The sequence below is a fragment of the Neolamprologus multifasciatus genome, chromosome 5, assembly GCF_963576455.1.
Source record: "Neolamprologus multifasciatus chromosome 5, fNeoMul1.2, whole genome shotgun sequence".
Taxonomy (NCBI): Eukaryota; Metazoa; Chordata; class Actinopteri; order Cichliformes; family Cichlidae; genus Neolamprologus; species Neolamprologus multifasciatus.
The window spans coordinates 8,696,731-8,724,065 of NC_140443.1; the positions used below are offsets into that span (position 1 = coordinate 8,696,731).

The 27,335-nt window shown below is 39.6% G+C and overlaps 1 protein-coding gene across 11 annotated transcripts in view; it reads left to right on the forward strand.

Annotated features, from left to right (window-relative positions):
• The window catches only part of anks1ab (ankyrin repeat and sterile alpha motif domain containing 1Ab), a 51,854-nt gene that overhangs the window by 13,104 nt on the left and 11,415 nt on the right, over positions 1-27,335 (forward strand). For 10 of the 11 annotated variants that reach the window (XR_014874040.1, XR_014874041.1, XM_085159132.1 and 7 more), the window contains 7 exons: positions 6,816-6,888; positions 13,512-13,627; positions 17,900-17,998; positions 19,925-20,071; positions 24,342-24,449; positions 25,134-25,304; positions 27,146-27,283. Coding sequence is in view for 9 of the 11 variants with exons in the window: in XM_085159132.1 (XP_085015258.1) it covers positions 6,816-6,888; positions 13,512-13,627; positions 17,900-17,998; positions 19,925-20,071; positions 24,342-24,449; positions 25,134-25,304; positions 27,146-27,283 (852 nt within the window). In the remaining 2 variants the exon portion in view is untranslated. The other variant, XM_085159140.1, reaches the window with a different exon arrangement.

The following is a 27,335-nucleotide window of genomic DNA, read 5'->3' on the forward strand; positions in this document are numbered from 1 at the left end:
CACGCTAGTTATACTGCTGTATTAGGCCAACAGAGCACTGCTTCCAAACTCCAGCATTACTTGAGGTTTCTGGAGTTTCCATTGTGGGTCAAAGCCTTTATCTTTATCAGGCTGGGTTCAGGTGTCAGACACTGTGTCTATTATACACATTAGAATTCAAATATATAACTTTTTGATAAAGCTAGTAATTGACCCATTAATTAGTTATGCTGCTGTAGGCTTAAGCTGCAGGCAGATCTCCCATAATGCACCGAGCACCTCTCCTCTCTTTCACTCCCCATGTATTTGTACACCGTTACTGCATGTAATTAGCTTTGTGTCTTCTCTCTCTTGTAGTTTGCGCTTTGTTCTGTGATTTGTTTGTTGTGTTTCTTCCTTCACCCCAGCCGGTCGTGGCAGATGGCTGCCCTCCCTTACCCTGGTTCTGCCGGAGGTTTTTTCCTGTTAAAATAGAGCTTTGTTTTTTTTTTCTTTTCAGTATTGCAAAGCGCTTACTTCTAGGGCATTGTTGGGTTTCTGTGTCTCATGTTATAGTGCCTTTACCTTATACTATATAAAGCATCTTGAGATTAGTTTTTTTAATAATTTATTTTTTTGTGATTTGACACTGTATAAATAAACTGAATTAAAGTAGGTTTTGCTTTGTGTTGATGCAGAAAGTCTGCGAGGTGTACAGGCGGTAGTAAACAGTAGTGATTAAGGGAATTGTTTGACACTGAAATAAATGTCTTAATTTTCTTAATATGAGTTAGATTGGTGCTACACTGAATGATAGAACAGCCTGCTGCTGGCTATCTTGGCATTAAACCTAGAAACAGGTTTAAATGGCTAAAACCAACAAAATATTCCATCGAGCAACTGTTATGCCTATTTTATCACCAGTTAATATATTATATAATAAAATCAGATATTTTATTCATGCAAAAACCAAAGTTTGGAAATTGAGACTATGTGTTTTGGCTGTTGGTGATTTCCTGATGTCTTTGCTGACTTCTTGGGAGCTGTTCCTGGGAGTGTTCATTTTCTGTATGGAGTCGAGATATAACAATTACTGAGATCTTGAGGTGCTGGTGGGCAGATTTTGTGGGCTTTAGACAGAGTGAGGCTTATTTGTTCCCTGTGTCCCACCTTTATTCTAACCTGAAGAAACCAAATTGTAGGTATAACTTCATATTTTGTGTGCAGATTTGAGCATTTTATTGATCCTCTCTTCTAACTTACGGCAAGAAAGCCAACAAGCACATTTTCCCAAATGTAGAACTATTGCTTTAATTTTTCTTGTGGTGTAAAGATTCCTCTGTAACATCAGTCTTTCGTAACCACCATTTTTAACTTTGGCTTAGGGATAAAGTAGACTTACTTGTTAGTGGATAAGTACATTTGGTACAGTTCACATGGTAACTGTTTCGTGAGAAATACCTTCAATATACATTACAGTGCAAAACATTTTGGGCACCAGGTACAAACAGTAAACACAGAGCCAGAGTAAAAGCCAAAGAATAAAGCCCTGATTTTATGGCGCCTATGTCTGGGAAGAAGTGATAGGACGAACTATGGCAAGCCCTCCAAGATATTGGGGACATCCTACTCGCTCTATAAAACTATGTAAAAGTGTACCTGGGAGAATTAATGCAGTTTTAAAAGCAACAGATGGACTTTATATGAACTTAATTGACAAACTATTCATGCCTTTGTTTTTTAAAGCAACCTTTACTTCTGGTGGGTGCAATGTTTGGACAGTTCTGTGTGTTTTAACGTATATGATGGCAACTTTCTCTTTTTGAAATCACATAAAATACCCTAAAGGTTTTTTGCAACTATTGTTTGGGGAATTGTATGCACCGGATGAGGCCATATGCACATGAAGACATTTCAGCACTTTAGTTATTGCGTAATTAATTTCCTCAGAAGCAGCATTTTTTGGTGACGGGTCTTAATAAAGGTGCACTTAAGCTTAGATGTAATGCACTCCTGATGAGTGTGTCTATGTGATATAGAATGTAACTGGGTTAATTCATAAAGTAATGTGAGGTCTGTATTGCTGGAGGCATATGCTGTGTGTCCCACGTGCCTGACTTCCAAATGAATCAAGGCAATCCACAGTGTTGATGCCACTAGCGAAGTGCATAGGGCTTTTTCAAACACTAAATATTACATCAAATAAGCCTGGCTGTGTCTCTGGTGTCACTAGTGGAAGCAGAATCAGTTTTTCAGGCTTGCAAAAATCTTCATGCTGATTATGAATAGACTACTCCAGTGTTTCTAAATATAGTCTCTAGCCTGATTCGCAATACTGTGTTCATACATTTTAAGGTGACCCCAGCCTGTTAATTGGCTTGCTTGAAGTTGTCAGAACTTGTAGCTGGATTTACACTTTTCTGCAATAGCTGAAGAATATTGAATGTTATTTTTGTAGTAGATTATTTTATAACAGAGTGACTGGTACAGATCATTTGCCTTGTTTTTGATGCATGACTATACACCTGGCCAGTGATTGTAGGGCTGCCACGATTAGTCGACTAGTCACGATTACGTCGACTATCAAAATCGTCGACGACTAATTTAATAGTTGACGCGTCATTTGAGGCTTTGTAGATCCCAAAAGACGCAGGAATAAGTAGTAGGATTTAAGAGTGTAATAATGGACTGAAACAGAAGATGGCAGCACTGCATGTACAAGGATGCCAGCTGCCGTTAAACCCCGAAGAAGAAGAAGCTGCGTCCCAGAATTCATAGCGCGGCCCAGCTCAGTTTCCAACAATGGCGGCAGCTAGTTAGTTTTAATACTACTCTTATTATTCTTTCTGGGTCACAAAATAAACGTTTAACGTGTTTTCAGGCGAGAATGTAGCTGTGTAAACCTCAAATATCTGCTCAGTTTATCAAGACACCACATATTTTCAAAAGCGCTCCGACGTTTTCGGAGATGTCTGTTACCCACCAGCTCAATAGCGAGCCGGGGTTCAAGCCTCACTAGAGCTGGTGAGAACACCGGACTTTGGGCAAATCCTTTTCAAATCCACCGCTGTCTTTCGCTACTCAGGTTAAACATGATATATAAGTCACTTAGATAACTTAAAAATGTTATTGTTTGGCTTTTTTCAGTATTTTATTTGTTCCTGAGTAAATCGGCTGAGTTTATTGAACTCCACCGAAACAATCTGCACATTTCCTTAAAATTTAATAAGCTACCATCTTGTCTTTATTTTTAGTTAGCACATACCTTAAACACTTCAAGCTGTAAGCTAGTGATAGTTATATAAGAGCAGATGCATGCTGGTGCAATAAGCTGTCCGTTTTATGTACAATGGATGCATGATCTGATTAGTCGACTAATCGCAAAAATAATCGGTGACTAGTCGACTATCAAAATAATCGTTTGTGGCAGCCCTAGATTACAGTGATTATTATTCATAGGAACGGGGAATAGGGTTGTAATAAATAAAATATAAGGATGTTCATTTGATGGCCCTGTAATGTACTGGCAGTCTGTCCAGGATGTACAATGTAGCTTGCCATCACCAGTGTGTGAATGGGTGGATGACAGGTTGTGTAAAGCGCTTTGGGGTGACTAGAAAAGCGCTATACAAATACAGGCCATTTACCATTTTGCCCTCTGACTAGTGTTGCCAACTCCACAGTAAGGAAAATCGCTATTGGCTGTCCTAAAAGTCGCTAAATGACGTCATCGCCTAATTTCCTATTGGCGATGGAAACTCCTAATGGAGTTACTTTGTGTGTGTGTTTCTAAGTATTTTAAAACCTTGTGGTCCACAAAACAACATAACAGTTAAAGAACTGACTGCGTTACAGTCAGTGCGGGAGCAGCGGCTTCGCTCATGCGCGATTCATTTGCAGTTTGGACGCATAGGTTTGAACGTCTCCTGCCCTGATAGCAGCTGGGGGAGGACTATCCTCCGCCTGTGAGCGCTTTGGCATGGGCGAGGTGCCCATGGCAGCACCCGCTGTTTATTGAGAGTAGGAGCGATACGCGTTTTCACAAAAAGTCGTCATAAATAAGGCTCCAATAACACCAGAAAAATTCGCCAGATTTGTCGCTAGTCGCTTTTTAGAAAAAAAAAAGTCGCTAAGGGTGTCTGCAAACTCGCTAAATATAGCGACAAAGTCGCTAAGTTTGCAACACTGCCTCTGACAGCTAAGATAGAACACATCCCGCCCACAGCCCTAGGTTGGTGAAGTAGTTAACAAAATGCAGAAATAGACAAATAAAATTCACATCTATTTCATCTTTGGACTTCTATTTTTATTTTTTAAGCTTTAACCAAATTTCTTTAGCAGGTGAAGGCTCCAAATACACAGGTCTAGAAACCAGTTGGCGACCCAATGGCAAATCACTGGTCACTAGGAAAAATGTTTTTTCCCCGGCCATTTGGCGAGTGATTGTGCAAAATTAGCCTCACAGATTTGCTTTGATTGCTAGCAGATTTGCAAGGTTGTCTATAGTTTGTAATGAACCGACCTGTCAGCAAACAGATCAAACGTTTTCAAGTTTTACTTCCACTCAGCCAGTAGTATACAAGTGTCTGCCGGCAAGTTGGTGTGGGTAAGTTGGTGTAAACTGTGGGTAACGGCAACAATCTGCTAGTGACCAATCACAATGAGGTGTTTGGTGCAACACTTCCTTTGTAATTTTGTAACTGGCCTACACATTTTTCCATAGCACCAGAGGTTGTCAAGGTGTTGTCGACTGAGCACTTAGCTTGGTGTTTAGGGTAGTGTAGGTAGTACCAAAACCATGACTGATTGAATAAAATTGATAGTGAACATAAGTGTATTTGGAACAACAGTAAGCTTCAGTTCAATAAGAAGCGATCATTAGAATGAACTGAACATGATTTATTGATGTACAAAATTCAATTTGAGGTATTCGGCGTTCAGACCCTGATGGCCTAGCACAGCAGAACATAATCCCAGCTGTGATAGGGATAAGGGCAGGACCCCCCCCCCCCCCCCCCCCCCCCCCCACAGAGTCTAGATGCTGGTGGTGGAGATGAAGATGGAGGCTTGAATGGAGCCTGAGTGATGAGAGGCGGTGATAGGGAGGAGGTGGGTTGCATGAAGGCGACTGCAAGGAGGAATGACAGATGCGCAGTGAGATTTAAAGTAGCCGAGTAAAGGCTGATCGGCCTGAAGGAGGCCAGCAGAAAACTGATTGGACTAGACATGTGATGTCATAATTAACTTGACAGCGTGGGAAAGTGGAATTGATGTAAAGCTTAGATTATCCGTCAACACCTGGAAGCAGACAGATGGATGACGACAGATCTTCCTTACTGAACTTACGCATAAGCTTAATTTAAATGTCAGTCTCATTAAGAGGAAGTTTCAGAGCCATTTCAGCTTATTTCACCGGGCTAAAGTCCAAACTTTAGATATTTTTTTCTTTTTCACATTTCCTAAAATTGTAAAACTTCTAGATTAACATGCAAAAACAGATTTAATTTTATTAGTTTATTTTCTATGAATTTCAACTTGAAGATGTCAAACTGTTCCATTTTTGAATTATTGTGTTTAGTAACAATGCAATAGTCACTCGCAGATAATTAAACTACTGATAAAAACAACAAGAAATCGCAGATCATCCACACAGGGTTATCACCTCTGGATAAAGCTGGAAAAATCTCCAGCTTTGCTAAGGCTGCAAATTTCACTAGCTGGCAGGCCAAGTTGCACCTCTAAACTACCTTTATGCCAGTGAAGATAAAAAAAAAAAACACTTGGAAAGTCCTGCTATTCTTGATTGCGTCATTTCTTGACTGTTTTTGTGCACAGCTGGGATTTTCTGTCTCGAGTATATAGCAAATGCTGTGTTTCAAACTTTGGAGTGTAGAGTGTAAAGCTTCTTTGTTTATTATCATTTTTATGCAATGAAAAATGTAGAAAGTAATTATATCTTGCCTTTTTCAGTTCTTCAATTTTTGACAAATTTTAAATCAAGTCTATGAAGTGCAATAATAAAATACTGGAGTATTCTTCAACTGCTGAAATGTACTTCCTATATATCTGTGCATATTCATTTCTATTGGGATGAAAAAAATAATGTTCATAGCTTGTCTTCCTTGCCTTTCAAATATCAGCTGTGATACCTTTATCAGTATCCAAAAGAATTTCACTAGAATCTGCACAAATGTTCTGTTACTCAGCAAAATAAACAAAAACAAATAAACAACCTTAAAATATATTTTGGCTCCGGAAAATCAGAGTCCTCTTAAATAAACACGCTCAGCTCTAAGCCCCAGAACAACTCTTTTTTGAGTTGTTCTGTAATCTCCTGCATGCAGCATTGTGCACACTTAATCTTGCAGTAAGCTATTGCTTTATTCTCCGAAGCCTAAATAACACAGGTCTGAGGGGGCAATCAGTTACTCCCTGAAACAGTCAACAGCAGCTCTCATTCTCTTGGGGCTTAGTTTATGCATTTTGGACCTGGTTACAGAACTTCCTAGATATTCTTGCTTCACCTTAATCAACCGTCTGTGTTTTTGCTGAGTGAAGCATTAGTCATTGAATTGCTGTCCACGTTGGACTGTTGCTCGTAATCCATCAATGCAAAGTAGCCTGCCTTCTCTCCAACACTCCCAGCAGTAGCAGTGCACAGACCTAACTCTTCCTTCCTGTTTTATAATTGGTTTGGCTCAGGTAGGATAAAGGAAGATTGGATGTGTGTTTTACATTAATGCATTAAAGTCGATCCATTATGATGTGTTGGCTTCTGTTTTAAAGTCATGAGTTAATATGTCAGTCTCGGGTAAGGTAATTTTTCACCAGTGTTTCACGTTTATTCTCTTCAACAGATTGAGAAGATCATGAACTTAATTGGAGCAGGAATTGAAACATCCAAAAACAAGCAGCCCATACCAAGTTCAGGTAATCCATCAGTAACCAATTTGAATTTGGAGTCTTTTCTTCTCCACAGATTTGACTTTGTGGTGTAAATGCAAAATAACAACACTGTCTGAGGTATTAAGGAATGTTACTCATTTACCACTGATGAGTTAATTGAGCACGATTTATATAGAATATTATCTGCAACCAGTCATTTTACACCAGCAAGAGCTCCTTCATGGCATTTAAACACGCCTTCAGAAAGGACGAAGAGCACTTTTATTGTTCTCACAAGTTACAGTGATTCATGCTGACTGTTGTTTGGCACATCATTGTTGTTATTTATTACTCACAAGGTTTCCACTTCTTGGGAAATCAAATTCTAAATTCCCCTCAGTGTTGTAATTTTTTTTCTCGTGGTACTGTAGATCTCAATAGGGCTTGATTTGATAGTACGCTTCATCAAGTGTCCTTCAGGCAGTACAGAGGGAGAAGCCAGCTGGCATCATCTCAGTTTGTTTAGATAACACAACTGAGTTGATACAGTGTAAACCTACCTCCATTACATACTCTGTAGGAAAGGAGGCTTTGTCGTACAGGACTGTATAAGGGTGTTTTTCTGCACAGGACTGCGTTTTACGTGTATCATCAGATTTATTGGGATAACATTTTCATTAGTAATGTGCAGTATGCTTTATGGGCTGCAGTGTCTGCTGACCAAAGCAACGAGAGAGTTTCTTTCATCATATTTCTGATTCAATGCTGTCATTTCTTCCATAACATCATCCTGTATTCCTCTTACAAATGTCCATTTGGTGTATTTATGTGATTGTTTTGACCACTTTTAATATAAAATAGTAAAGATTGTAAATTTTCTGTTTTAGATTTAGCGTCATGTCAGGAAGACAATCAATTTCTTTTAGCCTTGAGAAGTAAAACCTATATTGTAAAAGTAAATAAACATTATACAGCTTTTGGAGTGGCAATAATAAGGTGAAAATTCTCAATGTTTATGATTTCCCCTAAAGTAACAAAATGCAGATCAAAGTGCTTTTAAGAAACTCACAATTTAGAAATGTACATTTTCAAAAGAAGAGGACAAAAGTATATCAAAAACAATAAAAATAAACTGTTCTTAGAAATCATTAAATGTACTTATTTCATCACAATTCAATTCTTTTAAGGATCATTTCTGTTCATTCATTATCTTTAAGCTCAAATATATCTTTTTTAAGGAAAGCTTGTTAATTTATCATTTTAATTTTGACTTAAATTCCAGCTCAGTGAGCAGTGTTGGATTAAATGCTATCTAAGCAATTAAGACCTGGAGTTATTCCACATTACGTAAGAGCAAATATGGTGTTTGTTTTCTCTACACTTATAGGTGTGTGCTATTAATAGTCCTTGTTTGAAGAATGACATGCTGAAAGTGTCCCAGATTCAGCTGAGTCATACACTTGCTGCTCCGATTTAAATCGGAGATTGTGCACAACTAGTTCTGATGGTTGCCAAGATGCTTTTTTTGTGTGTCTCTTAATAAAAAGGTCATATTTCCCTTTTTCACTGTGTAAGGGAAGGATCGGCTACCCTTCAGAGTAATCACATGGGGAAGGAGGTACACGTAGATAGGAGGGGAGAGATGTAGGAGGGATTACACAAAGATGGAAGCCTAAATTGTAAATCTTTATTCCACTTTTAGCTTTTGTTGTGACAGGATGAGGAAAACCTTGTCCACTTCATAACACAAGTGAAGGATGGTCATTCATCTTCTCGAAGCAATTTCTGAAAAGAATCAGATTTTCTCGGCTAGCAAAATGTTAATGCAGTTTTGTACCATATAAATCCTCAAAGATAATGATGTTTGTGTTGTGTGCCCATCACAAGTGCCTTGATTGTATGAAAGAGTTCACTGAGTAAATGTGCTTAGAATAAGAGAGGGACTGGAGAGAGAGACCGCACTGCTAACAGCACACAGGAGGCATTGGCTCGGTTTGTGTACAGGCACACTCTGACGTTCAAAGGAAAAGAGTCCGCCTTCAGTTTCTCTGAATTAATTCAGCTTTGCGGCTCATTTTCTCCAGTGCTTGGGTGTGTTGACAAGGAGCTACTGCTTTTCTCCTGCTCTGATAAAAAGGCATGGCTTTATCTACACACAACCTCTACCTCTTCTTCGGTAAATAGGCCATTCGGGGTGTTCCGTGGAGCCAAGTCTAGACCTCATAGTGCTCACACAGCACAGAAACCCACTTGGACAGATTTGACAGCTTGGGCTGTTTAACAGGGGATAAGACAGTGACCCATTTCCCCCCACCCCCCAAAGGAGAATTGGATCCTCTGTCAGTCAGTAATTAGGTTTTACTATCGTGGGAGGTGTTCCTGTCCCAAAAGAATGGAAAAAATTGGGTGGGGTGGATGGTATTTTGAGCAGTTTTGTTGTATCGTAAAAGCTGAGATTGGTATGAGGCTTAGGAGAAAAGTGTAAAGTATGAGAAGGAGGAGTTGTGGGATCTTGTAGTGAATCATAATTAGTCCACTTCAATCCTTCTTACTTCCTATTACCATCTTATCTCACCCATATGTTTCATCGCCTCCTCCTCTATTAGTCTTTTTCCGTCTTATCTCTCTTGCACATTCTCTCCTTCTCCCTTCCTTTCTCCTTCCCCCTATCCATCATTCTTCTCCTCAGTCACAGAAAATTTAATAGCAGCCTCTTTTCCTGATAACGAATGATGAGCATCAGTCCTTGTGGATGACTGACAGGTCATTGAGACCTGACTTGGCCTTTCACCTAATTGTTAAGGGCGAAGAAACAAAGGTATACGTGGCCAATTAAAGAGAAGGTTCAATCAATAGCCCTTCACTTTGCCTCCCTGTGTTGTCATTGCTTCTCCTTGCCCTCTCTACCTTACTGACTGGCTGGCTACCCATTGGGGAATGTGTGAGGTGATTGCAGGCTGCTTGAAAGCCTGCATAATAATGCTTTGCCTGGAGCTTTACTGGGATAACACCACTGAGTCTTTCAAGCCTTGTTCACCTGTCATTAACATGCATTTTTGGTCAAGATCACAAGTGGACAGTTCTAATTACAGGTGTGAATATACTCAAGATGTACCGAGAACACATAGCTCAGACCTCCATTGAAGGTGGTTTGATCCACCTTTTTTGTATATAAAAGATAAACGTAATATTTGGGACATCAGGGATTGGTTTGTGTAGACTGCATTTCAAAGCTCAGGTGTTGGGTTAGTGGATCCTGACATGTTGTGGGAAAAAGACAGAATAATGAAAGATGGACATATTTAGAGGAAAAAATGAAGGGCTAAACTTGGTTAGCAAATGCTTCCATAAACTGTGGAGGTGCAAAGCACATACCACACATATTCACAAATTAGTTCTAATAGTACATAAAATAATAGATTTTCATGCAATAAAACTGAGGCACAGACTGTTTAATGTCAAAATGTCACCAACACCACAAAGAAAGTTACAGTTCAATAACTATAAGCTATCTACTTAAGGTACTTTAGCATTGGCTTCATTTTTCAGCCACTTGACTGCAGAGTTGCACTAGTCAACTGAAGCTTTGCTAGTCACTAAATTACAGCTGTGCATCTGCCATTGGCTTTAGCAGTTTGAACACCTGCAGCAGGAATCTGGTATTTGGTCTTATCATTAGTTTTTGACTTTTCCCTTTCACGTTTTTGTCTCTCTTTTCCCCTTATTCTCTTTCACCTCAACCCCAAACCAGTCTTGGCACATGCCTGCCCCTTCCTGATACTGGTTCTACAGTGTGTCTTTTCCAGTTAAACGAGGTTCCTTACTTCCCACCATCATGAAGAGTTAGCTCACAGGGGGCTCAATCATTGGGGTTATATTGTATTGTCTTTACCTCCAATTCAAATGTCTTGGGATGTTGCAAATTGTAGTTATGATTAAACGCGATAACTTGGCATTCAAATGCCAAGTGTGAACTTTTGCAGTTGTCCAGTTGTGATCAGATTACTAAAGACATGTTAATGCCACACATGACCTGATTTATTTATTTTTAACCCCAATTCTAAAAAATTTATGTCATCTTACTTTCTTATGCAGGCTTTTTTCTGTAAGAAGCCTCTGTTGTGCTCTAAAAATGGTTGACATGACATGAGCATCTGGAAGTACATAATGGAATTTGCCTCTTTTCTGTCATGCTGGATGAGATGGAGAAGAGGCAGGTCTCGACATGTCCTTTTGTCTTGTCTTCTCTTCTCTTCTCTTCTCTTCTCTTCTCTTCTCTTCTCTTCTCTTCTCTTCTCTTCTCTTCTCTTCTCTTCTCCAAGTGTATTAAAAACTCTGCTGACTTGAATCAATGCTGCCCCCCCATGTCCTATCATCAAAGTAAGATGTAAATGAATTAAAGCCTTCTGGTAATAAGCAGGGATTTGAGCAGAGTCTTTGTTTCAATATCCCATGTTAGCCAAAAAAACTGGCGTGGCTCCTGCAGAACTGGATCGAGGTTCCATCATCCCTTTAAATTCTAGTCATTCTTAGCTGGAACAGACTGTGATTTGGGGCTTTCGGAGCTTGTTCCTCGCCTCTGATGGTGGTGTCCTTTCTCCACTGGCAAGATCAGAGTGCTTCTGTGCAATTCTAATCAGTGCAGTGGAGGGGGAGAGAGGGGGAGAGGTACGTTAAGGTTAGAGAGACACTGCCAGAAAAGAGTGAGTATGTGTGCATTTTATTGAGAGAGAAAGAGGAGCAAGATATAATGGGAAGGGGTAGACAGACAGACGATGAGTCGAGCGAGAAAGTGTGCGTGCGTTTGCATCTGTCTGTGTGTTTGAGAACGAGAGGCAAGGAGCGAGACTGAGTGAGGGAGAGTGCAAGCCAGAGAGGGAGAGAGAGGCAGAGGGAGGGGAAGTGATATAGTGGAAGAGAGAGGTGGTTACGTGGAGCAGCACCCCACTTCATCAGGCAGCATACGGCAGCCCTGCAGTGCGATCACACAGTATGGGTATGGGGCTATGAGATTGAGAGAAAGAAAGCTGAGAGAAGCGAGAGAGACAAGAGGGGGGGGGGGGAGTTACAAAGAAGAGCTTGGGGGATTTGCTCGGATGAGAAGGGGGGGATGAACAGTGAGTCTGTTGGCTGTCGTGGATGTGAGAAGGACGTGGCGGCAGTGGCTGAGCTTAAGGCAGATCGTTGGTCTCCTGTGTAGAAGTAGCCAGCGTGAGGACGCTATGCCCTGTGAGCAGTGAGGGGTAGCGTGTGTGAGCCAGGAGCAGCTGCTGTGACTGCATCTGCGCTGCCTGCGTGTCTCCGACAGGCAGGGGATGCAGCAAACCTCTGCCCTGAGCACAGAGGCTGCTAGCTGCACCCAGCAAGGGGAAGAACCAGGTGGGCTGGGGAGGGAGTGGGGGGCGCCTGCCTCAGGAAGGAGCTACCTTAACCGGCACTGTGGTCCTGCAGTGATCCTCGCTTCAGAGTCAAGAGGCTCACCTGCCATCTGTTGGATCTGAACCTGGATTTACTGCTTTCAGAGATGAGAAGCACGTTCTTTGGCTTAGCCGCACATCCAGCAGCTTGCTGAAAAGTGTGAATGTGGGCAGCACAGGGAGCACTGGTACCACCAAGGACACTGAGCCTTTTTCCTTTGGCAGACAGCTTACCTGGAGCTTTATCAAGGAATCTAAACTTGGATTTTATTATGAATTGAGGAGTTTGGAATCAGCACACTGTGGAAAGCCTAAGCCAACGTTTCTTTGATGTAGGATTTACAATATGTCTACCTGACCGTACTCCGTGTGGCTGTGGAGTAAGGACGAAATATGATTTAAGCAAATGTCTATTCCTTGATCAAAAATTACACGCGTACCTCAACAGTACTTTAGAATGCTGCTACCTTCATTGTATGAGCCTTGTCCTAGCTCTCAAAGAGGTTGACCAATGAAGCCATGGGACTCAGCCAGAGCTTTACAAGTATGTGGTGAAAACCCTGACAGATTCATTTTGGGGGAGCTGAGTATTTCTGTGTTACATCCTGATGGAGTAGTTTCTGATTTTAGAATAAGTGACGGGGATATTTTTAACAGAGTAAATAATGTCAGGTATATGAAAATGTCTTATTTAGTGAAACATAATTTCCATTTCCACTCAGTCTGAAAATTATCTAGTCTCTTGACTTGTAGTGGTGTGTTGTAATGATTTTGGACGAACTAGGCACTTGTTTTTACACTTGCTCATCTGCTCACTAAAGGAATGCTTAGTGAGCTCGGTTTGTTGGAAGATGCTGTAGTGGCTCAGTCCAACATAACTTAACAATACAGAGCTTCAGATGGGCTCCCTTCCCCGCACTACCTCCACCCTTGCCTGACATATCTAGTCAGTCACACTAACACCAGTGGGTGTATATTAGCCTAGTCAGTCCCCTGCAGGGCTTGAGCGGTGCCTGCAGCACTTCCTTTCCTCCTCCTGTGTTTGAGTTTAGCCGGGCCCCCGCCTGTACTGTGGGAGCCCCTCACCCCCGGCCTGGACCCTGTCTCCCCCCTACCCTGCCTGGTGCTGCTGCACTCGGCTCTGCTTCTGCTGGCCGAGGATGATGTGGCAATGCCATGTGTCGTCCTCTGAGTGCCGCTGCTACCGGCTGAACGGCTTCTCCCTGCTGAAGCGCTTCCCTCTCTCGGCAGATGGGGCCTGTGGTAAAGCCCTGGACCAGCCGGTGGGAGAGTGGCTGGAGCACGTGGGGCTGCCGCAGTACGAGAGCAAGCTCCTGCTCAATGGCTTTGATGACCTACGATTCATGGTGAGTCACCTGCAGCATGTCATCTCAAGGGTCGGTTCCACTTTACATCACCCTGTCTCTCCACTGTCAAACAAGCTGCATTAGTCTTTTTATGTCACCACTCTGCTTGTCTCTTGGTAACTCCACGCCCCCTTATTTCTGTCTCTCACTCACCCTTCCACTCTCTCTCTTCCTTTATAACACTTTCCCATCTCCTCTCCATAACTCCTCCTCACCTCTGTGCAACGCATGACCCAGCTAAAATTTATGGCTTCTTCCCGAATCCCTATAAAGAGTATGAGCTGTCACCAGTGGGAACACACAGACAGCCAACATTCATTAACTTTTTCCCAGCATTCCCAATCATCTCATTTACTGTGAAATTCAAATGTCTGTCTCCACATCGATTCCCTTGATTTACAGCCACTGTACTTGACCTCTGTTTAGATATAGTCACTTAACCAGGACAAACAATTCTTAATATAAGCACAGCATGTTTTATCCTAGATACACTTTGCATGGTTGATTGTTAAATCTTATTAAATCCTCCACAGATTATTCTCTATACTATCCATATGGTGGGCCTATCTTGCATTTACTGTACAAGAGATGATTACACTGCAGCAGCATGCTGTTGTGCTGTATTTTTTTTTACAATGATATGCTGCAATTGTATTACACATGTTTGCATGCATTTTTCTATTTTCGAATTTTTTATTTATACTGTAAAAAATGATCAAAATCACATTTTTTTCCACTATTTTCCTAAAACATAAAAAGTTATTGAAGAATTTTATACAATTTAGCATTTTTTTATGCAAGAGTAAGAATCTAATATTAATATATTCATACTAAAGCCCAAATGATGTCCACAATCTGTCTGAAAGCTTTATCATGTTTCCCGTAAAGAACATTGTGAGGAAACCTGATATTGCATTTGACAGGGATAGCCAAAAACACCACTTTCCATCTGATAGTCATGTTTCTCTGAAAACATGGCTATATGCTGTAAATAAGTAGGCCTGGGGGTAACATTTCTCAGGCCACAGAGCTGCAATAGCACCATGGGTTATATGATACAGTGCGTCTGATGTCACAGTGGAGTTCAGTCAAGTGAGACCAGTGAGGTCAGAAAAAAAGAGTGGTTGTATTAACAAATCAGTAAAGTTTATAAGTGCTACTGTCTTTTCTGGATTTCTTTTCCCATTTTGGGTAGAAATGAGATTGCAGTATAGTGGGAATTTATAAGAATGTGACCATTCAGACGGACTCAGCTTTATATTTGTTTATGAGGCATTAACACAACTATAAGAGCATGGTTGTAAAAATAAAGGAATACAGTATTTGGTAGGTGATTACAGCTACACTAATAAATCAGTTATCTCCAGAATAATACACTGGAGTTAATTAAGTTGGAAGTAATTTACACACTGAGAGATTTGGAAATGCTGTTATGTAATTAGTACACTAGGAACAAAAGGGCAAGTTGATTTTTTTCAGTCAGAAAATGTCCAGCAAAAAACACATTATGGATTCAGCCAGTTGTACCGTATTGTACAAAACTCAGGTCATCTGTATTAAATTCAGACTTCAATGCATAAGATTTGAGGGGATGAGTCCTTTGACACTAAAAAAGGATGATTTCTAACCTTGACTGATTAAATCAAATCATTATATGTTTTATGTATGTGGGAGCAGGTACTTCATTTAGTTGATGGAGAAATCTGTTCTTCTTATTGATTTGTTACACAGGCAACATAAGCCAACAAAAGCCAGATGCAAGAACCAGGTAGAATAACTGTCATCCTCAATTGACTAAGCAATATCTCTGCCTGTATTTTGTTATTTTGCCCAAAATGTAACATTTATCATTTAGTAGATATAGTAGACTTAGAGAACAAAAAGCGAGCTTTACCGTCTGATTGAATGGGATTGAATGAATCCATGTAGATCAAGATTTCCAGGATACAGTGTGATGTGGACTTGGTTCATTAGCCTTTCTGATGTTCATGTTCATGCCACAGTTAATGTGTCTGCTAGACTTGATGCATCAAGGAAATAAATCATTAGCTTCACAAGGCAAATTAGCCATGGATATTTACAAGGATGTGGAGGTTGCAAACAAGAAGAAAGGTCAGAGTAGGCAGGCAGGCAGGCAGGCACTGTGAATGTTTAATATTGATCTTTTAGATTGTGCTAGGCTTGCTTCAGATGTCATCAATCTAACTGAACTTAAATATCAGAACTCATTTGTGGGATTCATTGCAAATTTGAGTAAAGTGATCAGTAGAGGGCAGTGCTGTGGCTCCCTTTCAATTCCCCGTCATGTTTGATTTCATTTATGTATTAACACTGTATTTAAGAACAATGCAATGGAGACCAGAGGAACATGTAGTAATATTTAACCATTTCTGGAAATCAGCTGACATAAAAACAGGGTAAACTCAGAGCAGATTTTACTTTAAACACTATATCGTTTGTGAGCCCAGAGGGGATTGAAAGCTCTTCCCAGTTTAATTCTGCAGTGACAGGAGTCTCAGCACGCAAGCCTTTCTGTGCCCACAACCCACTGCTGTCACAGCTTAAGATACACTGTATAGTCCTGCTTGGAAAGTTTCCTTGTGTCCGCCCGTCAGCGCACGAGAGCAGCCGCTCACATGAGTCGGCAAGGCTCTCTGCATGTGATGATTGCTCTGAGATGCAGCTTTTGAGGGATCATAAATTATGAACAGCTGTGTGCCCATTCTCATAATTTTTACACGATGATAATCATTTTTGCACTACCAAAAGTGGGGCAACCGTAGCTTTCATTCTCTTGGCCTTCATGGCCACACATTTCATTTGAGTGAAAAAATACACAAATCTTTTTCTTTTTTTTTTAGATAAAGAGAACATCTTAGAAGCTTGTCCATCATCATCCACTTGTATTGCATCTCTTCTGCATTAATATTGCATCAGACCCTACATTCCCCCCCATTTTCGAATATCGTAATATGGAGCTTAACATAAACATTCTGATCCGTAAACTCTGTATTCTTTATCATTTCCCTGTTACGTCCGCTTTAAAAATGGAAAATCTTTATGCTTCCAAACTATTCCTCTGTGGAGAAGGGGAATGGAGCAGTTCTAATTCACTGTTGCCTTAACTGAGTGCATTTAGTGAGATGAAGGACTTCTACCATGGCTACATCTGCAAGGCATATCAGATCAAATCACACTACCATAGCTTATAAGCTATGTAAGAACTGAACCATACATTCCTGTCACATGTTTCAAATGCGGCATGAAATAACAAGTTTGCAAAGTCTCCCGAGGCATCATCAAACTTCCAACTGTGTTAATAAAAGTGGAAGATCTATTTTTGGACCTCCCTTACATCAGGCCCGCTTCATTTTGACCTTTTATTCTTGCGATCAGTGAGTAATCTCCCAACTGCACCCTGATAGAGGCCTGTGAATACTGCTGCATTGTGCTCTGAAACCAATCCAGAGAGAGCAGATTGAGTAAAGACTACAGAACATTTTAACATTCTTGGCCAGAGAGAATCAATCTGCAGCAGTCCTCAGGGAAAAACGCTTAGCTCTTCATTTTCATGGTTCTCCTTGTATTTACATTCCTACCTATAAACCAGTATAAGACGATGAAGCAAGTGGGTCTGTGATTTGAATAAGGGAAGAATTTTATTTTTGAAGCTTTCAGGATGTGAGAAAAAAAATCTATTGTTCATTGTTTCCACACTCTAAATTAACAAATAGTCTCAAATTGTTGTGGAACACTTCCTCTTGGACTGCTTGGTGTCCCTGGATGAAGCACAGCAGCACAGAGATCCTGGAGACGCAGCAGCAATTCTGAAGGCTTTGTTCCTGCTGAGTCGCACCAGATCAGATTGATTACTCTTGGCACGCACAATTTATTTGACTTCATTGTCCTCCCACTCTGCTGTTACTGCTTGTGTCAGAGATGTGCATATTCTGCGTGTTTGCGCATGCGGTGTGTGTTAAGAGCAAGTGTGTATTTTTTCAGTCACAGTTTTACCCTTGCAGTAAGGCTGTGGAGCAAGTCATGATACTTTTGAGTGGATTGTTTATTTCTGTGCAAATATGTACACGGTATTATAAATGATTTTTCTTGCATACTATTGTTCTGTATATCCATTTCCATTCTGCGTACTGTCTATGTGCTTGTGTGTATGTGATTGTTTGCATGCACGTATGTCTGATGACTACGCCTTTGGGTGTGCCTGTGTGTGAATGTGTTTATTTGTGTGTCTCTCCTGTGTTTGTGCACATGCAGGGAAGTAACGTGATGGAGGACCAGGATCTCAGAGACATTGGGATCACTGATCCAGGACATCGAAAGAAAATCCTCCACGCGGCACGCAACTTTCCCAAGGTGCTTAATATCTTAGGTTATCTTCAGCACTAAGGAGACCAGCAACTGACAAGATCTCAAATAACAAAAAAACCCCAATAAGGACAAGTACTTCACTTACAATAGCAAATAAGCTAAAAATAGATAAATGGCACCCTGATATGTGTTATAGTGTTGAAGGAGTATTCATGCTGTCCATAGAGTGGGTTAAGCCTGTCTAAGCAAACAAAATGACAGAGTGGGTTCATTTAAAACCTATTATCTTTCATTCAGGAATACACACATTTCACTCTATGATAGCTGGGATAGTCTCCAGTTCAGTGACCCTCAACTGGACAACTGATTAAGAGGATAGTTGAATGAATGGATGGATGGATGAGTGGCTTTATTTGTGTTTGTTATACTCTGATATCTGTTTGGTATCACTGCAAATGAAAAAACGAGTCATAAAACACTAGTTATTACTTTTTTTTAGACAACTATCCATTTTTAAAAGACAATTTTTCTCCTCATTTACAATAAAAAAAAATTTAATATAAGGTATGCTTGAGTGAATTATGTTTTATACTACGCTAGTATCATTTTAACATTAATCCACAAATGAACTGGTGACTTTGTAAAAAAACATTGAAATGATAGCATTATGCAGTTGGTCCAGCACCTTCGTGATGCGAGTCCTGTTTTAGTCCACAGATGTTTTCTGTGAGATTGAACTCTGGTTAATATGGAAGTCATTACAGTTTAATGAACTCATTCACTAAGATGTTTGTAGAAATGTTGTTAAACTGAACAAAAACCAACTGTGCATGCAAAATTACTGTTAAATTCATGTAACAGTTGCACTGGCCAATTTTGTTCTTACCGTCGTGAGTACGATAGTGAATCATTCTGATCTTGCCTTCTACATTCTGCATACGGCTACACCTCCATTTCTCCAAGGTCCATTTCTTGCATATTTACTTTGAGGTGGACTATGAAGGAGGCTGATGAAGTTATTTTAAGAATGGAACAATATTATCCAAACTGTTCAGTGCAAAGAACACTGCTGGCTTTCAAATAAGCTTTATTAAAAGCAACTCTTTTCCATGTTCTTGGTTTGAACGTGGTTTGAGCAGATCTTGACTATGTCTACGTGCCACTGATTTACTGTACAAATCTCTGTCTGTGTGTTTGTTTTTTGGCTGCTAACTCCTCCTACACAGTCAGGAGTTGAGCAACCAAACTTGGCACGCAGGTACATCATAGGCTCCTGAAGGTTATTATGTATATCAGGTTTCTGATGTCATCAGATTCCCTAGCAATTACTAAGCAACAGGCTGATATGACTTGTTTTTAGTGTTTAACAATTATAACACCATCTAAAAGTATTGTATCTTTTTCGTCATCATAGTAGCATCTCATTTATATCCACAAAAACAGAATTATACATGACCTATTGTATGTTGCCTAGCAACCACATAGCAATTGGCTAAACTTACCTATTTACGTGCCTACAGCAAAGCATCATATCATTTTCATTTCATGGCCACCAGCATGAACAGGTCAAACAATGCTATAGCATGGGCATGTACTAGTTCCTTTAGACCACCACTTGAACAAGTGTAACTAAAGAAGTGGAAGCAGCTGATATACTGTCACCTAAGATCATAAGCTTTGCAGTGTTGTACAAATTACATTTTTGTTCTGGAGATGAGAAAAGTTTAGATGGAATATGTAGGGATCAGCAAAGTCAGGAGTAACCTTCCCGGGGACTATAAATGATGATTTCACAGCACTCCATCCGGCAATCGTTGATGTTTCAGTCAAGAGCTCAACTGACATTGCTGTTTTTTAAGCTACTTGCCTAGCATGGCCGCTGCAGCAGTCAGCTTTAGTTGGGTAGAAAACCCAAATTGTCCTTCCATAAAGTCACAGTTCTTGCTTACTTAGATGCATCTGTCTCCGTAGGTAAAAGCACTGGGGTGTGATGGCAGCACATCTCTTGCCACTTGGTTGGATGGCCTTGGTCTGCATGAATATCTGCCCAACTTTCTTGCCAGCGGCTACCGCACACTGGAGTGTGTTAAGAACCTGTGGGAACTGGAGATCATCAATGTAAGAGGCCACTGATTACTCAGATTATAAATGCATGCACTACGAGTAATTAAATGCATAAAGTAGCAAAAAAAATATTTTTACTTCTTTTTTTCTACTAACATTTTGCAATGTTTTATGACGTTTTTCCTTTTCTGAGTCCGAAAACATTATTTTTTTCAATAAAATAAATGCTACCTAAAAATATAATTAAGTAAGTATTAAGTATTTAACTGTGTCTACAATAGTCAGTGCTCACCCATTAATATTGTATGCTCTACTCTCCTTAGTACTTCTATATTTGTACCACTATGTTTACAGTTCAGTTGCTTCGGTCGTGTTTTATTTACCTTCATATGTGAATAACAAAGCTGTCATGGCTGAGGTGGGTAGGTGAGCTAGTGACTAACACTGTGGCACCGCAAGCAGTGAGCATGCTCTGCTCATTGTTAAGGAAGAAAATCTTTAAAGTTAATATTTTTAAGCTGTCTTGCTGATGTTTATCAAAAGCATACACTCATAAAGGTTATTGTATTATATAAAGCTTTTCTTTAACCAGGAAGTTGAATTCTTCAGATTATGATTATATCTTTCATAAGAGTGTTGTGGGCTGACATAAGCAGGATTAACCTAGCATGTTTTCTAATGTCAGGTAAAACCATAGATGCAAGAAAAAAACACTCTAACATGCACTCTAAAAAAAGGGACACAGAAGCTATATTGTATAGCTACAAAACAAATTTTAAAAAGGTAGAGGAAATGTAGTTTGTTTTCATTTCTTGTCATTCTGGCAATTGTTTTAGCACAGCTAGCATGAAGTTTTTTTGAGACTGAGAGGTCTGTGTGAGTGTTTCTGGATTGTTGTGTTGTTGTATCAATGTACATGCAAGAAATGAGACATTCGGTACAATTAGAGAGAGTAGTCTAAAGAAACTGAAAAAGGTAAGTTTATATGATAATATATTATATTGCAATCATATTCTCAAATTCTAACTGCCCGTCATAACTAAGACTAAATGAATGAAAACTAAAATAAATTGAGACATTTTTTAATAATAAATAATCACATAATCACTCACCATACTTTTTATACAAGACAAGAGTAACGAATATTGATTGTATTTAAATGTGACATACAAAAATGGATACAGAATAGAATTTAATAATCCTTTAGTTGTCCCACAGGGGGAAATTTGGTTGGAACAGCAGCAAAAAAATACATATACAAACAGAACAGGACACAGGACATAGAACAGAAACACACAACATTTTTATATATTTACATCATGGACAATAGTTACCAAAGCAGTAGTGTACGATTATTAGAATTAAAGTACAGATATATAGCATGTACTCAGAAAATAATTCAGAAAATATTTGATTTAAGTTTGCCTTAGTTGATAATTAGTTGCTTTTGTATTAAGCTCTATGAACTTTTGGGGGTTTACAGTCCAGCACTGATTAACTCTGTGGATGGATGTAGTCGTCAGCTTTTGAATCTGTGATGCTGTGGGCCAGTTCTCATAGCCTTAATAACAAGGCCATCTTAATATGTGGCTCCCAATGAAGTTAAGCAGCACTTTAAAATGCTGAGCTGAAATATCAGAAATGCTTCGTGATGGAAGCATTTGCATAAAACTATAGCAGAGACAAAATCACCACACAGTAATTAGTGGATAATTAACAGATGTGTGTAAATTAAGAGACAAAGTTGTGACTGATGACATGGAGAAATGTAATTTGGTTTTATCCGTATGGAAATAGTGTAACATTTTATGATAATTAGTGATTAGAGAGGCGGTCTTATTAATTTTGCCTAGAAACATGGGTGCAACATGTGTAGGAGGATTGATTTCTCAGATTGTGTGTACATGGAGAACAGTGTTTGAAACATTATTACTAGAATATGGAAGTAGAAAAACACATGATCATTAGTTAGAAATTTTTCAAGACGGCGCTCTTTTTAAAAAATAATTAATTATGAAATATTGATAATATTGGCTACATGTAAATTATCCAAATGGAATAATCTGCCTGTGATGACGATTTGCAAATAGCCATCGCCTTGTCTGCTGGAGTCACAAATCAAAGCTTAAGCAGTATTGAGCTGCAACAACTTTATAGGCATCCTTTTGATGTTTTTCCATTTGCCACTTGATACCTGGTTTATTCACATTGTACAAATTTCACTTTTTATAACTGATGTTGGAGATCTTGCAAAGTGGAAGTTTATTGTTGATCAATTGCTTTAATATGAAAGCTGTGCAATGTCTGCAGCATTATATCCTTTTTGCACTTTATAAGAAGGAGAAGCTTGTGTAAATTCAGTGTTATGATATCATCTTGCTCATGTGAAGAGCAAGAAGCTCATAAAAAGGTAATTTACCATGAGAGAGTGGTGATCTCTTGCCTATATCATAGTGGATATATATAGTAAATGTCCAAACTAGAACATGTCTGAAGTGGGCTGTTTCCTTATGTATGCTGCATGTGAGCGATGACAACTGGAAAATATCCCAACTTGATTTTCCTAAAACTGTCCAAACTACATATGTGAAAATAGGATAATCCAAACGTGTCATAGGGTTATGTTGCTGACATCGGTGCAGCAGAGACACAAGGGTTGTGAGAGTCAATACAAGCAAGTTTGTCGGACAGAATGTGATGAGACAGGAATGTGCGTTATATAAAGCAATACATAAATTCCATCTATATACCAATACAATTTTTTTGTTTGCGGAGTGAGTGTTGTGCAGCTGTCTGAATGTAGCCATCTCGTTTGACCAAATGGTTGTCAGTCAATCAACAGTAATGTGCATTTCTTTGTTCACTGCAATAATGTGATCAATATTTCTTACTGTGAGAGAGGGTCTGACTGGATCACTGATGTATATGTAATCAAAATCTGTCTGTCAGTTTTTAATGTGGTGATAATGTTTCCATGTTTTCTAATTTATAACAGATTGTGTTGAAAATATTATTTTTCTTGTTGTGACTCATAAAGAAATACCAGCAATGAGATGATCCAATATGGCACATATGCCAAAACAGCACCGTAACAAAGCTGATATTGAGTCATCGTTTTTCTTTTTGTTTTGTTTTTTTGCACTTCTCACTCCGTTTGTTTGTGTGCATAGTTATGAAAAACACTGTGGCGGTAAATTAGCAGAAACCAGCAACAGCTGCAGTCACAGCAGCAGCAACAGTCGAGCAGCAGCCAAGCATACTGTCCATGCAGTGTGTGAGGGATGGTGTCCAGCAGACTGCGATGCAGAAGGATGGGGGTGTGAGTGCAGGGCACATTACTTTCAGTGTGCACAGTAGCAGAACTGCCTCTGAGCATCTGAACTCACTTTGCCCATCACATCTCCGACATCCTCCTCAGCGTCTCACAGCAAACAGCATCGAGCACTGAGATGATCTATGAGCTGGTTCCCTGTATAATCCCAAGGTGTTCTTTATTACTATTTAAATTTCGTCTCATTTCGCAGGCTTCGTGCACACTGGCCTCACTGGGATTCTGCACATGGTTTTGATGAAAACAGCACCAGAAATCCAGCACACAAACCAGTTGCCTCTTCTGCCTCCGACTCCCACTGAATAAATAATTGAAGCTTTAGACAAAGAATCATATGAGCCTGTTATGGAATATTTTGTACCCGTGACATAATTGCAAATGTAACATTAATCACTCAACATCAACCTTTACTGGATGAGCATGAATGTTAATAGCCGATTATGCAAATTGTCAGTTTTGGGGTGATGGGTTTTGACTATATAAAATTAGCTTATTGTTCCTTTTGTGATGATTTGAGTCTCACTAGCTTCAGCGGCCTTTGTAAAAAAAATGTTTAGCGAGACAGATGCTGTGGATAGACGAGCAGTGTTTTTATACTGTGAATGGCAAACACAGTGTGTATTTACATAGTGACACTGTTATGCTTTATCCTTTTCATATGTCACATGTTATCCTACATAAATCAGTAAAGTCTTGTGTGTTTTTTAAGCACTATGTCCAAAAATGGGTCGTAAATTATAGAGCGTCCCGAGAAGGAGACAGTGCGGCACTTCAAGCTTACGGCAAAACAGATTGAAGTTGAATTATTGACGAGAGTCATTTCTGTTTGCCTGTGGATGCCTGCCAGTGAGGGGTGCTTGCCACTCTGTGTCAGTTTATTTTGAATATAAAGTATCTATATTAGTTTAGTCTAGATAAACTCCTGTATGTAAGATATGGATCTAAGAGTACAGTGGAAAGTCTCATGCTATGCCCTGATGTTGTCCTCTCTAGGTTATTAAGGTTGGTCCTCTGGGTCACAGGAAGAGGATCATTGCCTCTCTAGCAGAGAGACCCTATGAAGAGGCTCCATCTAAGTCCCGTCGTCTGTCCCCAATTATGGTAATGCATTTCACATTTTCTCACATTTTCTCTAGAATTCACAAAAATACGGTCAGCTCCAAAAGATGGAAGATGTTTTTATTTAAAGCACCAGCCAGACTGCAGCAGTGTTAGTGCTGCTGTTTAACCACTGTCGACACTTATTCGATTAATAGATCAGATATGCTTAATGTGCTTAGTAAGAAGGATAGCTCTGCTCATACCCTCGATATAACACACATATCGTGTCACTCTTGTCTCTTCTGAGATTTTTTTTCTCCTCAGCATGTTTACCCTCGTTCCTGTGTGCTGTTATATTTTAGTTTATTTTTTTCTTACTGTACAACAATCCAGACAGAGCTGAAGTGTAAAGCAGCATGGCACGGTTCAGCTGTTTTTCTATACCGACATCATTTTGTGAGAAAATGGATCCTTTTTCTTTCTGCAGCAGAAATCTAATTTTGGAATGAGATTCTTCAATATCATTATGTTCACAACAGTTAAATACTGAGGGCTGATTTCCCAGGCAGATTAAACTGGGCTAAAAAGAATTGAGAATCTCCATGGAAGAGGCTCTTTTTGTCGAGGATTAGGCTTGGATGTAGATCAGGAAAACCAGCCTGTGTAGACAGCGCTTTCAAATCATTAATCTGTGTGTGCGTGTGTGTGTGTGTGTGTGTGTGTGTGTGTCGATGCGTATGGCAGTTCCATGACCTCCTATCCCAGACCACATCTCCCCTGAGTCAGCTGGACCCCTACACCAGTCGCTCCATGGACATGCTCCTTCCCCTGACCGAGTCAGATCGGAGGCGAAGAGGAGTCGACCAAGACTGTAGTGTATCTCTGCGTTCTTATAGCGAGAGGCCACGTTCTGTAGTGAGTGCCACCTTCTTTTACCTAAATGCTTTTCTCCAACAATGTCTGTAGCTTTCAGCAGATGCAGGAGCACAATCAGGCACAAAAAAATGACAAAGATGAAAAGAAAACAGCCTGTTCTCTGTTTCCACACACAGAAAACCATTGACAATAAGTCAATCAGATTAATTGCAAGCCTTTTCTACAAACCCTTGTTTGACCTTCAATCTAACATACATAATATTTACAGTATATTTAGTCTTTCTAGCCATAGGTTTGACATCATTTGTCTTATCCAGTGTTTAACATTTGGGTTTTTCTTGGTACTGAGGCTCATATTTTTTCCTGCTTGTTATCAAGTAGAAATAACTTTGGGGTTATTGGTATTTCGTTTTAAATAATCACATCACTCTGACCTTTTCTTTCTTTTTTAAATAAATAAAAGAAACAAATAAATAAATGCTGCCGAAAGTTAAATGTGTTGTGCTGGTCCGGATGTAAAACGAAGTTTTGCATTGAAGGGTGAATGTGCAGAGTGATTGATTAAAGCAAAATGTAACTAGAACCAGTGAAAAAAGCAGAGGTGCATTCAAGGTTGTTGGGTTTTTACATTGTATTTTTGCTGCGTAGCCAGGTCTAAGCAGAGATGTTCAGACATCCTTCCACTCAGCCACCTCCTACAGCTCTTGCTTAGTCCTTAGTCCTGGAGATATATAAACTCTCCAGTATGTCCTGGGTCTGCCTGATGCTCTCCTCTTGATTAGACATACCTGATAAACCTCAACTAGGAGATGTCCTGGAGATATCCTGATCAGCTCATCCCACCTTGTGGCTCTAGTCTTAAGGATGTGCTCAGATGTACGTAGAAAATACAGTTGATGGAAAGTTTTGGAAACCCACATTTTGGAGCTGACATTTTCAATCAATATAGTTGGAAAACTCAATGTCATATTTAATCATCTATCTGATATTTTCCCCCTGTCCAAATAAACATTTGAAGCACTGCTGATTCTTAATGAACAAAAACTTGAGTTTATTTCTTATATATAAATATGTGTAATTTTACCTAATTAAGCTCATCTTAACTTCCATTAAGTCCCCAAACTGATAAATAGAATATAGAAAATATGTGTAAAATATAAAATAAATAAATTGATGTTCATTGTAATGAAGTAGTCTAAGGAAGAAAAAACAAAAAAGACATGAAGTGCCATTGAGCATCTTTTTTTTTTTTTTTTTAAATCTTTGTAGACTATTGTTTCTTCTTTAAGAGAAGAAACCAAGAATAACACAGTGATCAAATCTTATCATTTGTTAAAGGTCAAACTACAACACAAACAGTCAAGCTGGCATAGCTGCTTTCTGACTCACTGAGGCCAATCTGGAAGCACACAGGAGCATCCACAAATAAGGAAAGGGAATATGGTACCACTGCTGTATAAAAATCAATACTTACAATTTCCATAAAATCTTAGTGTGTAATCATAATCATAAGTATATTTTACTCTGACAGTGATTCATGAAAGCACTGAGCACAGCCTACACTGACCTTAAGGCCCAGCATGCATAATATTTATTAGTTTCCTAGCATAAAAGACTTGCATTAAACTGCTGACCAGACATCTGCCTTCACACTAATGTTCAGCGGTCAGAAACCCTTTACCTTGCCAACTTGATGGATGCACAAATTAGTATTTGAAATGAGTGTGGTTACAAAGATCCTGCAAAACAGTGAAAAAAAAATAGCATTTTATCCCCTTTAATATCTACAAAAATTGAACACAAGGCAGAGAATATTTTGTTCTTGGATCAGTCTGTTCTCTTTATTGCATTTAGCAGCCTGTTCATTTGCATCTGTGCAGGACAGACACAGCGACCGGCATAAAGAGTCTCGTCTAAACCTCCGGCCGCCGAGCCACTCTGCTACCTATGCCACGGTCTCCGCCTGGCATCACCAGCCTGAGAAACTCATTCTGGACTCCTGCGGGTACGAGGCAACAGTAAGTCACCTTTACTGTCTTCAGCATAGATGCCAGAATATGCTGTAAATAT